The 16,612-nt window shown below is 38.8% G+C and overlaps 1 protein-coding gene across 4 annotated transcripts in view; it reads left to right on the plus strand.

Annotated features, from left to right (window-relative positions):
* Positions 1-6,913: 6,913 nt before the first annotated feature.
* Positions 6,914-16,612, plus strand: part of FNBP1L (formin binding protein 1 like) — a 60,820-nt gene continuing 51,121 nt past the window's right edge. For 3 of the 4 annotated variants that reach the window (XM_017834995.1, XM_017834992.1, XM_017834993.1), the window contains exon 1: positions 10,405-10,608. In XM_017834995.1, the coding sequence (XP_017690484.1) occupies positions 10,585-10,608 (24 nt within the window). In that variant the 5' untranslated portion in view covers positions 10,405-10,584. Of the gene's footprint in view, positions 7,021-10,404; positions 10,609-16,612 lie in introns of those variants that run through there. The other variant, XM_017834994.1, reaches the window with a different exon arrangement.

The following is a 16,612-nucleotide window of genomic DNA, read 5'->3' on the forward strand; positions in this document are numbered from 1 at the left end:
GACTTTCTTACGTAGTCTTTCTTTTCTGTTTCTTTAATAAAGTGTATGTCTGTATGACATTGTGGATAATGAATATAGTTGTATTTACTACACTGAGGTGCTTTCAAAGGAGTGTCTTACGGATTCTAAACAGCAAATGCTTAAGATGGTATTTGAATTTCAGTATTTACATGTGGCTAGTTGAGTTTGGTTTTGAAACACTGGCATTTCTGTAAGAATGGAAATAGTCCCAGAAAGCCACAAATATAAAAGATGCTCTTCAGATTTTTTAAAAGTACCTCCATTAAGGAGGACTTGTGTAATAATGTCTGGCTGATCTTTTTGTATGGAAAGATTGTTTTCATTTGAAACAATGCCAAGTCACGTTGCTTAATGATTGTTGTGGAACAGCAAAACCCTTACTCTGAAATGTGTACCTCATTTTAGTCTCCTCTTATTGGATTGTGATTTTGTATAAACCATGCACAAAACAATGTGGAAGGAGGAGGAGAAGTGTAATGTGAAAGGTAAAATATGCTGTGGCTAGATTTACTTTGGGTGTTATGCTGTTAACCTGTCTAAGATGGAAAAGGTTTACTTCACAGCTTACACAGCAAGAGCACATCAGTGGGATGCAGGCCAGTGTTAAGCTGGATTGTGCTTACAGTCAGTACTAGACAATCTGGCTCTTTGAGCCCTTGGACCTGGTAAAAGTTCAGTCAATGCATGTGCCAGCTGTGACTAAAGTGTGCTGTGTGGGTGTGACTTGGTGATGAAAAGGAGTGTAGGCCAGTTAAGGTTTGCTGGCAATCAGGAGCGATAGGTTCCTTTGCAAAATGTATTTGTGCTTAGTTCAAATATTTTTTTTTCCCTGATTGAAATGAGTGCTTTTCTTTTTGATACCATGCAAACATAGCTACAGAAATGGGAAACTGAGAATTTAATAATGTCATTGGAAGTACTTATCCCAGTTCTTGGGTATGTGGGGCAACAAGTATGCTAGAGCTGTGCACTCCTGGAAAGAAACAGATTTACTGAATGCTGTTCTGTGGCACTATAATGTAACTATAATGTGCTATAATGTAACTGAAGCCACTACTTGAGGAGTGATTGCGGCAAAATGATTAGACAGTGGATCAAATTGGATGCACCAAATTCCACACATCAGTTGTTGATAGATCGAATAAGCATGGGTTTTGCTGTGTGGATGAGCCTAGCATAAACTTCAATAATCTAGGGTAGAAATCTGTAGCAGGTGATGCTCCTGCATATGTTGGAAAAAGGGACATTTGATTTTAACTCATCATGGCCATGATTTATTGCTACATCAACTACTGGAATAGATGAAGACTTCTATCCCCCAGTTCGAACCAATGTTTCAGGTAAGGATGGACAATAGTCTGCTTTACATATCTAGGATGAAGATTTATAAGAGGCATATTAAACGATGTAAAGATTACACTTCAGGCTGAATGTTCATGTGGTTAATTTTTGTAGTACTTCAGAGATTTCTTTTTTTTCTTGTTTCAAAGGAAGTAATTGATTTTTTTCCCTCAGCCCCCACCCAGGGTAACTAATGTTGAAGTTGTATTGCATGGTGTAACTTTGAATGATTTCCACACTGATTTCAGTAGTTATTAGTCCAATTTTGGTATTAGTTCAAAACTTACTAGTCAGTAATCATAGACTTTTACATCTTCAAAGCATTGTACGAGTATTAGTTAGGTGTGGGCAATGTTACACTGTGCTTTGAAGTTAACACTCACATGCTACAGAACTGAAACGTGGTGCACTGTGTAGAGGAAAAGATGTTATCTTCATAGTATGGTGACTCATCTAGAGAGCAAGTAATTGAGAAAACAAACAGGCTTATTGTAAAAGTCATTGTCAGAGATGAAAGCATTTATTTGTAATAGTACAGTGCTTGGGATGGCTGGTTATGGGCTAGGACTTGGTTTCAGTAATGTGTTCAAGTTTCGTTCTCTCACCTCAGAGTGAAAAACCACAGCTGAATTAGAAATCAATTTCAATGTTGTTTTTGTTGCAGGTAGAGTTTGTATTCTCAGTTAGACAGCAGTGTAACCCATGGAAGAGAACTAAATTTATCAGAGCAGTGTCAGTGTTAGTAATGCAAAATTGGAATGTCTTCCCCATCCCAGCCTGCAGTAAAGGAGACTTCACTCTCTGAAAACATTAGAAAATATGTATGAAGGAGTAAGGTGAGCAGCAAAGATTTATTTTTTTCATACTGTTATGCAAACACCTAACTGGTATAATTTTCACATGCAGATAATTAATACTCAAACAGGTAAAATTCAAACTTAAATACAGTTTCTTCTTCAATGTGTATTTACATACATCTTCCATATTATCTGGTGGTCTTAGGTGTTCTATACTTGTGGTAATTTAGTTGTCTGGGATTGCTGGGCAAGTTGTATGCAACTAAACTCTTAACCCTTAAATTATGAATAACTTGTTCTCTTGTTTTCAATATGGTCTGTTGTTGGAAACAATCATGTTTTCATTTCTACAAAAATTATACAGGTTTTGAGATGCTTAAAAAATTGTTTTTAAAAATATAGTTCTAAATAAAGTTTAAACGAAACTAAAGCTTTACAAACAAAAGAAATTAGGTTAGCTGAATATATTATATAATTAAAATGAAATGGACAGTTTTTGACTGAATATGAGATAGGTATTTATCCTGTCTGCAGGATGTGAAAACACAGGTCTAAACTGTCTGTCACTGTTGGTGAGTTATCTTTTTATCTTTTCCAAAATGTGTAAAAAAAAAAAAAAAGTTCTTTTACCTTTTTTAGTAGTGCTAGTTGATGTTCTGAGACAAAAATCACCCCTCAGACCTTCCTCTCAGGAAGATAATCAACTGGCATGATGCATCCCTTCCTAGATGCAAAGGATCTAGGGCGTGAATCACACAGTCCTGCAGGAAGAACTATAGTAGCAGACAAGCCTGGAGGGGGGACATTTCGTTGATTGCTTTTACTGTGCCTTTGCTTTAATCATGTGAAAAGGGGATTGAGAATTGGACGTTTCCCTAAAATGAAATCTCTGGTATTGACTGTGTTACAATAGCCTATTTTAAAAGTTTCTCCTTTATGAATATAGAATAAAGGTTCTGAATGTTTAAATAGAATTTCATATATATGTCTGGTTTGGGATATATTTTTGTAATCTGCCTCAGTGGTCTATATATTCCAACTTAGAGGAGCAATTTGTTCCTCAAATTCAGTCAAGTTTTTTATTTGGTGATGAAAATTATGCATTTTTTAGTGTCATAGGAAATAGCAACGTGGTACCTTGTTTTTCTGGATTAGCTTTTAAGGACACAAATGTAGTAGCAACACAACTCAAGCCCTCATGTTCTGTGTATTTAATTTTCAAAAGTTCATCAGCTGGTGAGAGCTGAACATAAGGAGAGTACCCAAGGTAGTGATAAATCCAAAAGGAAAAAACCTTGTCTACTAGAGGATAAGTATATATACATAAATATGTATTCTTCCCTTTGCATCTCACCTTGTTTCAGAGGGATGGAGAAGAATGTACAAAGATAAGGGGGTGTGGAGGACAAGACACTTACTAGCTGGCTAGATTTGGTCTGCCTTTGAAGTCCAAAGAGCAGGTATTGGTCTTTGAATTTAGTTAAATAGAGATTCAAAAATGTAATGTCACAAAACCAAAATTCCTTCATAAACAAGTGATTTCTTTACTTTTGTTTTTGTTCTTTCAGATTATTTGAAAATTTCTGTAGTTAGTCTTTGTTCAGAACCTCACTCGGAACAAATAAAAATGATAAATGGGGTTGTAGGTATCTTTATTAATGTGAGACAGAGACATAGAAAGGTAAATTATTTGCTTAGTGGGATATCCTGTGCACAGGACGCTCTGTTCTCATTCTCTTTGTTGATTTACTGATTTTTGTTCTTTTAAAGTGATTGATAGTGGGAGGGAGTTTTCTTGGATATGTGAATTACTTTTGAATTTCTCTCCAGGCTGTAATCCTTAGAAAGTTTTTCTTCATCAGTTAAATGTGGTATTATGCATTGTGGACATCAGCTTTCTCATGAGAAAGATGTGAAATCAGGGAAGGACACCTGAAATTAAACCACTGGCAACTGAAATGAAATCCTTTGAAGGAGAGCAGTCAAGACCTGCAGTTGTACGGAAGGTAGGACAATGAAGGGACCGTTGGCCTTCTCAGTTTCCCGTTACCGTACCTGACCCCTCATTCCCTGCGGTGGGATGCGGCTGATGCGGCAGCAGCCGGGTGGGGTCTGTCCCGCTGCGGGGCTGTCCCTGACCGGCAGGCGGCTGTCGAGCTCAGGGAATGGGTTTCAGCTGGATGTGGCGAAACTACTGAAAGTGTGAACTGAGCCGGGCCGTCTGTGGTGCTAATGCATGAACCAGTTCTAAATTAAAACTCCTTCAGTGAGATTAAACAGTAGCGTAGGATACTGATTACGTTCAGTGTTAAGGCATATTTTGTACAACTGCATATACGTTTCTGTTTCTGATCATAACTCAAAGTCTGATGATAGTAAAATATTTTAGCAAGTCTGAAAATGTGTAGTGCTGATCCTTTGCTGCATGTTCATCCATTCGTTTTTCTGCAGCTTAAATTAGTACCATGACAGACTCTCCATCTTTCACTATTGCTACGGTATGTCAATCCATACACTATGCCAGAAAGCTGCTACTGATACCAATAGCACTGACTATTCAAGTCTTTGGTTATTATATCAAAATTAATAATCTTTATGCCTGTAAATAATAAGGTAATGACAAAAATTGACTATCAGAATTATTCATAGCCATACCTAACTCTACACATTGGATACAGATTGATGTTCATTTAAATTAAGGAAATGTGCATGGAAGGGGTTGATGAGAGAATGGAGAAGGCATGGGTTAGGTGAACTGGAGGTAACAGAAATTAAGGTAGCAAAGCCCTGGCATTTTTGGTTATATTTTGATATAATTCCGAAGGTATGTATAATGGAAACAAATGGATTTATAATATTCAAGCAGGTAATGCAAGCATTAGAAAGTTGAAAATAGTAATTTAAAATCATGATTTATGGGTATTACCTGATATTTTGTAACTGTCCAGCCTCTGGGTTGGGATACAGATTATTTTATGAGAAGGAAATGCTGAATTATCATGTGATAGTCTTGTTTCACTGGTAAAAATGTGAAATACCTGCGAAATAAGAGGCTGTTTGTAGTTATAATATTGCTAGTTGATGCTGATAGACAACATGTTTTTCTGCTACATATAGTGTAGAAAGATGTGCTCTTGGCTATAGTGCAGGCAAAAAAAAGCAAACACAGGATATTTCATAAAAACAGATGGAAGTTCTCATTTTCCTCCTATTTATAGCTGGTGGACGTAGTGTCCTTTCAGTTCTGTTATCCAGTCACTGGTGATGTCTTTCTGTTTGCTGAGATGAGAGGAAAAATAAAGAAACAGGCCTTTCTTTTGCTATGTAAAATGCATTTCAGTACAGGAACTGGACTGGAAAAGATGGAGGGGTACAGTTCTTCCCAAAAAAATTCAGAGATAGGAGAAAAAATAGAATTTTAAGTAGTGGCTTAGGTTGCACTAATAAGTGCAGTTTTCCTTCTGCCTTGAAGCAGGAGTGGTGTGGTCTAACTAATATAGTTTCCTGATAATTTTCTGCTTAAAAGAAAAATAAATCAGTACTCAGAGTAACACTGAAAGTTTATTTTGCCTAACAGCTGAAATAGGAACCCAGTGGGCATAAAGCCTCTAGGCAGAGGCACAGCTACCAACTCTTTGCATACTGCTGGTTATGGTTAACCAGCCTCTGGGAGACACAGGAAGTCTATGGGGAACTCAGCACAAGCTGAAGTGTTAAGACACCTATTCTTTTGTCTCAAAGTATTTCCTGAGCTGTGAAGTAATGATTACCCACTAACCACATTGAAGTGTTATGAACATCAATATTTTTTAAAATTAGAGCACTTAAAGAGTGCTGGTAATAGGGGAAGTACATGTGTAAAGCAAGGAGGGAGCTAAATTATTTTGGTTTTGAAGCAAAAAGAAATAATACGGTTTTTGTAACACTTATTGTCTTTGTGGAGTAAAAATCCAATTTTAATAGGACAAAGAGACTGCTGGCTAGCAGAGAAAAGGATTAATGGCACCTCACACTGAGACAGAGATATTTGGAAGTAATTTGTTTGGTCCTGCTGATTTTTGTGGCAGTGGAAAGCTAAGCTGCTTCTCTCATTAGAAAGCGTGCCCACAGGGAGTGCCAGGCAGCTTTTCTGCCACTCCAAATTAATCATGCAGATTGTTCTTCTGCCAAGATAATATCCTTAGGTACACTTGTAAACTCAAGTAGGTTCTGTTGAGAAGTGAACAGAATTAACAAAATACATAACTATTGTAATAACTGGAATTATGTGGATTCAGTCTAAAAATAGAATTGGGCTTTTTTTTTTTTTAAAGCCTGCATTAATTAGTCAATGATGGGAAAACCAACTAAATATAATGGTAAATTTTCTACACTAAAAATAAATTGTCATCAGCTTCCAAAAAAGGCTAATGATTTACAAGGATACTGGAACAATGCAATTTATCATGATCCCTTTGCTGCATGTAAAAATTACTTGAATATGTCTTTAATATATTTTTGAATCCTTTCAGTAGCATCCTCTCCCCCAGCTGATGATTTTAAGGATGTGACTAGAAGAATAAAAATCTGTAGGGTAATATTTGTTTAATTACTTCTAGGCCTGGGGCCAGTTGCAATCCCTGATAACGGAAACAATGTCAAAATTCTAAATGATTAATTACAACATTTCCGGCAATATCCTGCAGAGATGTAGTAGACTCTTCCCCTTGTCTTGCAGCTCGGTCATTTCACATCCTGAATGGCTAAAGCGGAGGACAGCATAGCTCAGTATTTATGTGGGAATCTCCCAAAGCAAGAGTGTACTTAAGCAGGAAAAGGGCCTAATGATGACTGATGTCAGGCTTCTCACTAAGCTGAAGTGGTAAGAATTATGCTGCTAAGACTTCGTTTTATTTTAATTCAGCTAACGTTTGTTTTGGTCACATGGTCTTAATTAATATACTGTTTGTTTATGAATTTCAAATTTATCTAAGTGCTTTTTGTCTTTTAACTAACTTCATATCAATTGCCTTTGTCATTTATTGTGATGAACTATGATCTTCTCTTTATTGATTAAGTGACTCCTAGTTTAAGTAAAGGTGAAATACCTCCATATATATACCTGATATGTATATGTACTTCTGGTTTTGGAAGAAGTATGGGTTGAAAGCAAACTAAAAGTCAGAAAACAGTCTGTAAAACAGTTGTTCCCATGTTTAAGTTAAAACGCTAATAAAGCCTCTGCAGGGAAGAAATAGGCTTTGCACTTGACTTTTTAGAATCCTGTAAAATGAAAACTGTATAAAATGTGTTATGAAGATTTTTATCCTAAACCACACAGACTTTAAGCTTACATTGTTGTTGTTGTTAAATTATTTTAAAAAATAATAATATGTCCAGGATAGATTTAGAAATACTTCCTGGCTTCCCAGGAATATCGGAAGCAATCATTCCTCCATTTCCCTCTAGTGCATATAAATTGTACAACTGTTCCCCAGCCTGTTTTGTTTACTTCACTTGAAGAAGCAACATCTATGGGCAGTATCTCAGATAATTGTGAACAGCATCCTTTGAGGCAGATTTTGTGTTAATTCTCTAGGGATCTTTACATTGCACAACAAACCTCCAAGACCTGAGCTAGTTGTGAGCGAACTGATGCAGCTAAATGGTCCATTGTGCTTCCACACACGAACACTAGGCTGGGTCCCAGGAACAGTGTCACTGTGTCTAACCAGCCTTGCTTCTCCAAGTCTACTTGTTAACTTCTGGAGATGAATAATTAGCCAGACTGCAGTGGTGCTGTGGTGCAGTGATAGTGTCCTGTCCCAGTGCTAGCTTGTTCAAAGCCTGCTCAGTAATACCTTTTGATTGCTCCTCTTTATAGTGTACATGTGCTCTTAAAAGGCAGGTATAGCCCAGAGCCTGCTGTGATAACACCTGTCCTATTTTACACAGTATTTCAGAACAGCCTCTCAACCTGTTCTGGAGGTTGTGAAGTTGCTCAGAATCTCTGTAACATCCCCCAGCTCTTGCTCTACCTGAGGGCTCATAAAGGTGTTTTTTGAAGACAGCTGCATGGAAATAAGGAATCCTGTTTGTCCTGGGAAAACCTCCAATTGCTGGAATTAGGCTTTTTAAGCATTACTGAGAAGCTAAGTATTGTATACCTATGATACAGGCTGAAGTCTCCTTTTCCTAAAATGTCTACAATCACCATAAAATATTCAATTTTCATACATTGCTCTGAATTGAAAACAAATCCAGACATGTTCCGAATGTTGTTCTTGCACAATTTGCAGAAATAGGAGTAATTAGTTAATTCTTAAATTAGAGTTAAGTAAAGGAACCTGAGGGTTTATGTATCAATCAACAAACCACAAATATATATATTACACATTAAAACTCTTGATGTATGTTTCATGCAATGAAAGGCCAGTATTTCAAATCTAAGTGCCAAGTAAGTGCCTGACTTTCAAAACTTCTGGATCTATAGACTTAGAATTTAGGGTCAATTTTCCAGTAGATTAATTTTCAATACTGTACTGGGGCTTCTAAAGTTGAAAATTTCAACTCTGAAGTTGTTGTTCTAGGGTTAATTTTTAGATAACTAAACTGAAACAGTTGGAAATATGAGCTTTTCTGAAATGATCAGGAAGTGAAAAATCCTGTCTCTCCAAAAGCTGGCAACAAATTTCAAATTCACTAAAATGATCATGACTCTCACCCCTGGTGTTTAAAGGTTCAGTGTACATTCTCAAAACGATGCTTTTTAAAAAAAAATAACGTGCCAAATCAGGCATCTGAAACCAAAGGTGCCAAGATCATTGTGTGCTTTTATAAACCTTGGACATGGTACAATATGGATTAATGTGTAATTAAAAACTGTTAAAATGCCTCTTTCTGAAATTATTACATGTGCAGCAAGTTATAGGTATTAATTTAAAAGAGATGTATTAGAAAACATACAAAATGAAAATTTTTAAAAAATTTTTACTTAATTGTGTTTAAAACCTGTTATTATATCATGTGATTAAATTTTTTAAAGAATTGTATAAAGACATGTGACAAGCTTGTAGCTAAGCAAAAGGGTGATTGATCTTTACAGCATTTAATGGAAACTGTTTTTTCCTAATCCTGAAAGCCATGTAAGTTGAGTGAATTCAAATATACACTTATTAATAATTTTGATAATTTACTTATTTCTACTTCATTACCCGAATTCTCAAAATGTGTTCTGCTTGCTGAATATTTTCAGTAATGTATGCAGTCTGCCAAGTGACTTAATGTGCCAGGCTTCAACTGAACTGTGCTCACATGTGGAATTTCATCATCAGTCTAAAATCTGTGGGGTTTATGACCACCAACTTCCTAAAACACACAGCACGTGGCACATTTACTCATTTTGTGGATCCTCACGGACTCAAATGCTTATCTTGTATGAATACCTCTAACATTTCCCTCTGGAAGTTACATTGATCTGTGAGCTCATCTGCTTATTTTGATGTTCTGATGTTAATATTATTCTAATACAATAATTTCATATCCATTTGAAAAAACTTGTGTTTTCCTTTCATATGGAAAATAGAACTAAACCTAAATTAAGTGTGCTGCCAAGGAACATTACTTGACAGGTGTCTCAGAAATGAAAAAATAATTGGATTTCTGTAATTTTTTGTTTCATGATATAGAGACTTGGCAGTATTTATTGTTATTACATTGAGGTTTTATTGCAGCTTATAAAAATGACTTCTACGCAAAAATGAGAGGAAAATCAAGAAATGCCTGGAGAAGGCTTTCAAAACGTTTCCTTTCTATTAGTAGCTTCATAACACTTTGGTGGAAAAATAATCTTTGATAAGGATTTAACACCCGTCCTTTCCTAGCTGCTGAGGAAACTCCCTGTTACAGTCAACAATATGATTCATCCGACTACTCCATCAAAAATGGGCGCTTTTCTTTTCTCCTGAGTTGCCAGCCTCGCATCTCAATTTCTGATTTACCTATAGACCTGTGGTGTACAAAATAGGGCGGTCGCTGGGTATTTCTCGCTGCCGGCGCGGTGCCGGGGCGGAGGGTGCGAGGCCGGGCCCCCGCCGTGACTCAGCGTTTCGGGGGGCACGGTGGCCCCGCGGCCGGGCGGGACACAAAGGCCCGGGGCCGCCGCCTCGTTAATCAGTAGCTCGCTCGGCGCGGCACCTTCGCCCCGCGGCCGCTCCCGTCCCGGCCCCGCCGCTCCAGCCGGACCCGCCCCTCTCCCAGTCTCCTCCGCGGCTCCCTCTCCCGAGCCAGGCGGAGCTGGAGCTTGGAGCGACGTCGTTCTTCGCCGCTGCTGCCTCTCCGCACTGACCCAGGGCACCGGCGCTGCCCGGGGGGGACTCTTTCTCCGGCCGCCGCCCGACGCCTCATCCCTGCCTGTGCCGAAGCCGGCACTGCCCGCGGAGCAGCCATGAGCTGGGGCACGGAGCTGTGGGTGAGTCCCAGCTCGCCTCTCATTGTGTCTGAGATTCGCCGCCTTCCCTTGTCTGCTCGGGCGGCCGCGCCGGGGAGGCGTGGAGCGGCCGGAGCGCAGGCGGCGGCCGAGGCGCGTTGCTTTGTTCGGCGCGGGGGCCGGGCGGGGTTCGGCGCGGGGGCGGCGGGGCGGGCGGCGGGAGCGCTGGGCCGAGGGGGCCGCGGCGGGGCGGGGGCGCCGCCTGAGCGGCCATGGCGCTCCCGGGGCGGCCCCTCCGCCTGCCCGGGGCGGGACCGGCGGGATCGGCGCTTTGTGCGCCCCCCACTCGTAGAGCGGAGCGCTCGGGGCTCGGCCGGCGCCGTGCTCCGGGACGGCCTGGGGCGGGGTCCCGGCGCCGCTCGGGCAGCGGCCGCAGTCCGCACCGGGCACCCTAGGGGCGGCGGGGCCGGGCGGCCGCGGAGCTGCTGCTCCTCCGAAAACCAGCGGGCTGCTCGGGCAGCGGGCGTTTTGAGTTGTCGGCCCTAATTAGAAGCAGCTATTCTATAGCTTTGTCTCTGAAAGTGCCCTCGAACATTGGCTAACACTGCACTGTATTTGTTTTAAATAGGAAGAATTGGCAGTAAGGAGATGGGCAGTGTGTGCGCGCCAATGTCTGCCTTGCGTTAGGTCTTTCCTTAAGCCTCCCCCCTCCCTCCACAGAGTTTTTGGCTGTGCCGAGGGCGGCAGAGCAGGGGCTTCTCCCCGGGGAGTGCCGGAGCGAGGCACAGCGATGTCTGCTCGCAGTGGTGGGATGTTGTATCTCCTCGGCCGGGTTTCCTGCTGCTGCCGCTCTGCCTGGAGCTGACACTGATCGTGGGAAAGCGTGGGCACAAAAAACAATACTACCAAGGGAGGGTTTAACGTCCCCGTTTTAAATGCCGCCTGCCCTTCATTTTATTTGCTTTCAAAGACTGTGAAGCACAGACACTTGTGCTAAGGAAAAAGTAATTACACAAAGCTGAACATTGCAGCTTGAAGTCTGTTCAGGAACTCTTAAACTGGACCAAGCATTAGAGGTTTTTTGGGTTTTTTTTGTGGTTTTTTTTTTTAAGTTGAATTAAAAACCTTTATCAGCATTTTGTAGTACAGGGCTATTAGTCTCTAGAGGAGCAAAGATTGCTCCACGCCGAGACAAGTGGTTGCCCGAGGAGCCGGGGCAGCCGTGGCGCTGCAGGCAGGGGCTGGGTGGGGCGTAGGGAACTGGGAATGCCACCTCCAGAGCTCCTCAAGCCACTTGAGGAAGTCATGTCTGACTATACAAAATGAAGATGTAATAGTATTGCATCAAGTGTACTGCGTGGAGAAGCCTGATTTAAAGGTATTTAGGGGTTATTTTAGTGTTTTGCATAGTACTTTGTACTCAGCTAGGATTTATAGGCACGATGAGCTTTCAGATAAAATACACTTGGGAAGTACTGATAGCAGTTCTGTAAGAAGCCTGAAATATAAATCAGTTGTAACATTGATGGTAAGAAGTAAGTAACAGCTGTGGTTTATATTGGCTGCACAAGCTCATACTTGTCTATTCTTCAGGTGAGAGGTGTAGGTCAGTGTCACTTCAGAAGAGTAGGGTTTGTCATTTGAGGTGAGCACTGAATTTTCTTCTGTAAGCACTCATGTATGTATTGCTTTAGAAAACAGTTTTAGCTTACTCTTATCTGCTCATTTTTGTAGCCTCTTAAATGTATTTTTCTTTGTTCAGCTTGTGAGTGACCAGTTGAAGGTTTTGTAGTCTGGTGTTCAGTTTTGTACAAACGTGCATTTCTTTCTCATGTGCTTCAGAAATGTATACATAAAGATGGATTTTGACCTCAGACTTCCTTTTAATGACAGGCATTTAATTCACAGTTTCATGAAATTAGCTGAAATTTATCTTGACCTATTAGATTTTTTTTTTCTAGGTCACTAATTCCTATGTGCTACTTTGAAGAAATAATGGCAAAATTTTAAGCTAGAAGTTTTACTGCAATGCTTTTATTTCAGCAAAATTTAGTATATTTTTTTCCTTGGTATCAGGAGCTGACCTGCAACTCTACACTAATGAGGTAACTTCACAGTTTGTAACTGTACAACTAGACTCTGACAGTGCAAGTTTTTACATTACAGTGTACCTTTTAACTGGGTTGTTTTTTTTTTCTTGTTGAATCTAATCTGAATACTTAAATCTATTAGGGTTATGAAGCAAACTGATTTCTTATTTGGAAAAATATTAACTGCTTCTCTTACTGACTGTAAAGACTATGAAACATTAATTGTTTTAACAACTTATGCTGGGCACCTAAGGATTACTTTTTCAAGATCTGGCACAATATTAAATTTATTAAAAATTAGCTTAAAACTAGGTTAACACAAAGAAAAACAGTATTTGTGGATCTTCAAAGACAGGGCTCTGAACAAGGAATAAATAAACTATTAGACATGTTTGTGTTCCAATCTAACTGTTCCTTCATCGTCTCCTGTTGCTGCATCAGCAGAGCTTCAGGAGGAGCCTGAGCTGCTCTGGGTTTGCTCATGGCAGCAGGGCATGAGCAGCTTGCTGTGTTCAGAGTCTCCAGGTGCAGAGAGCTGTTCTGCACAGGTTTTCTGGAGACCTCGTTGGGCCTAAGGCTTTCCTTCATTAGTGCTTTCACTTGTCATCATAGAGTGGAATTTTGTCGGGATTAAGACTGGTATCTAGATGATAGTTTTTCAGAACATTTGCAGATACATATGTATGCATTGCTGATTCACTGAAGCAAATTTGATGATTGTGTATCAGGTGTTCTAGTATCTCCTTAAATCTGCCTTCTTAAATTGTATCTCTTCATGCTGTTGTTTGGTATTTTATGCTTATTCAGAGTTCTGATGTATTTTTTTATTGTTCTGGAATCTTTATACTGTATGGTATTTCTGATAAAGTAAAAAGTGGGCATGAGTGAGTATGGAGACAAATAAGAAACCAGAAGAAAATTCAGGTGATTAGGAAAGCAATTCATGTCCGGTATTTATGGGTTACTTGTTCAATATGGCTATTCTGTTATTGAAATGATACATATGCTAATTAAATAGTTACATCAGGGACAGGACAAGGGAAAGATATCCTTCAATTGTCCAGTATTTTTTAATTACTTAAATTTGGTAGCTGCTCTTTCTGTTTGTGGATTTTGGTTTTTTGCTTTTTGTTTTTCAAGCAACTTTTTTAAGTACACCACCATTCTCTAAAGTGGGTGTGCATTGTACAAAACATATATGTCTTGAGTAGGCTAAAGTGCTTAGAGACACTTGGCGCTTTTCAGTGTGTCTTGGCTGAACAGCATGCTCCCTGTTTTGTTCCTTTTGATAGCATTTTATAAAATAATGTAAATGAATAGTAGTAAAATAAATGTTGAATCCTCTAAGCAATTCTGTCATTAGAACTGTTTCATTCTACAACATTTTCTGTGCAGTGGGAAATATGCTCCCCTTTCTGCTTTCTTATTACAACAGAAAATTCTGATTTGAAAGTAATATTCCTCAAATAGTTTTATTCTCATCAGTGTATATATCTTTGTGGTCGCTCTGCAGCATATTCCTTATGGTATGACCACACAAAACCCAAGATACTTCAGTGAACTGCTTTGCATAATATTCGCTTAATGGTTAGAACAGAGTAGTGAGAACTGGGAAGTCTTGTATTCTGTAATCCAGTTGAAATTGTATTTTCTGAGAATTTGACTGTTGTGTGCCAGATTTTTCTATCTATAATATTTAACTTTTTCCTAGTTAGCATTTGTGAAGAAGTAATCATCTGGTGAGAGGGGGCACACAATCACAAGTTAGCATTGCTACACTTTGTTAGTGATAGAAAATTGTTGTTATTTACATACACTTCTCAGAATTAACACTTTGGGTTTTTTCATGCTTTTTTGAAAAGCAGCACACTTATGTTCACCTCACGAGCACAAAGAAGTTTGACACATTGAAGTTCTGGTCAGACTTGCATATTTGCTTTATAAGGTGCCCCTGTCTGACTTCTATCAAACTGTGCTGCAATATCCAAGTCAAGATTAGATGAATGGAACTAAAATTTTGTTGTTTTTTTTTTTTTTTAGTAACTTTAATTATTTGGAAATAAAAATGATGGATTATGATATGTTTTAGAATCTGCTCAGCATGAGCATCTGTTCAGTGTGTATGTTTCTGTGCATCTGGAGTTCTTTTTGTGATGGGCGTGAAGTGTACAAATAGCATTAAGATAGAATATTTAACAAAATGTGTCTGGTTATTGTCATCTTGAGTTATTGTGCTGTTAAATTGAATATGTAGTGCATTTGCTTTGATGCTAAAGGCTCACTGAGCTTTGGCGGCTGGAGCATAGTTGATAATGAAGTTCTTGGTTTAATGAGTGGAGACACTCTGTGATTGGCACTCTGAAGTGGCTTCTTTAATTAAAGAGTTTGTGCTGTCTCTTTTAAAAAAAACCAATAGGAAGGATGTTTTTTGACTTTGGATGCACGTTCTGTCTTTCGAACCTCTGTGAACCCCTTAACAGCAGTTGGCAGAAAAAGGGTTTGAATACTATGTCAGAACATTTTCAGTCTGTAGAACCAGTCTAGCCATCTGTTTCTCACCTCTTGATAAATATTTAAAGCAGAAATTTTGCTGAGGGCTTTTGCGCTAAGATTTCATGATTAAAAAAAAAAAGCTATAGAAGATTTAATGATACTATTGTTGTGAGCTCCTTGGGGCCAGAAGCACACCATCTTTTATAATTAAGAAACCACTGGCACCGTAGAATAGTATTTTAGAAATTAGTTATGTTGGACCAAAGAAAGATCAAAGTATATTTGGTGATGTGCTCTTTTTAATCTTTTCTTAAACAAAATTTATTCTGTGCCTAAACTCTAGTTCTATTTATAAAAATATTAAATAACTCTCAGTTGCATGAGTAATCTTTCAGAAGCTGTTAAAAAATTTTCTTGTGCTTTCAATGCCTGCTTCAGATATTGTTTCCTTCTTCTTTTAAAATCATAGTCTCTTTTTCTAGAAGAAGATAAATTGTGTGATGTTGTCTAATCTAAAAAGTTGTCAAGTGTGATTATATATGGAAAACATCCACACAATGTAAATATGTAAAAGTTAGCTTCAAAAAGTAACTAAGTATTACATAGCATATTTCTGTTGTAATTATTTATTGTATTTTTGTTCACTAGGTTAGAAAATTTGATAATTTTTTAGCTAAATAAAAGTTTTTCCCAAGTGGTTTGAAACTGAGAAACCTTTCTATACAGTTAATATGTCCGTGGTTATGTAGTCACTAGGGTTGTTAAAGCAGTTGTAAAAACATAGTAAATGATTCTAAACATCAAACCATATCCCATGTGGAAATTCTGTACTTTCGAATCTTAATATTTTGTAAACTTCCTTTCCAGTGTGCCAACATATACTTTGTTAAAGGCAATATTCTATTTAATGTGTAGATGTTTGAGAGATGGAATATGGATCATCCTCCCACCCCGGATTTCTTCCTCAGCCCACAGTTTGCAAGCAGTACTCTGTATGGATTCTCTTTTCATTCAGTGCTCTTGCTGTCGTGGTCTGCAAATGTGTGCGAGGAATGTGTCTTGTGGCTGAAGTATAAAATTACAGAGTTTTCCAGATGCATGGGATGGCTATACATTTCCTCTGTCTTGGGTAACATGCTGGATAAAATGCCTCTGTGAGGTTCCAGTCCTTCACAAGGAGTGTTGTGCAGGTTATCTCATCCTTGTGAAAAGCTCCGAGATTTCCAAATAGAAAGTTATGTAAGGATCAAATGCTTGATTATTGGAAGTGTAGTTACTTTAGGCTTTGGAGTGAAAACAATTGTATCGAGCTTTAGTTGGAAATAATGTTTGTCCACATTTTTCCAGCAATTGTCTGGTTCGTAAACATTTGACCTTTTTACTGATTTTTTCCGGGAAGGGGTGTGTCATTGTCATGAGACTTTATCAGTTTGGGTTTGATGTTAAGCATAATTCAATTTAAG

Source organism: Lepidothrix coronata, unplaced genomic scaffold (genome assembly GCF_001604755.1).
Source record: "Lepidothrix coronata isolate B3197 unplaced genomic scaffold, Lepidothrix_coronata-1.0 Scaffold247, whole genome shotgun sequence".
Classification (NCBI taxonomy): domain Eukaryota; kingdom Metazoa; phylum Chordata; class Aves; order Passeriformes; family Pipridae; genus Lepidothrix; species Lepidothrix coronata.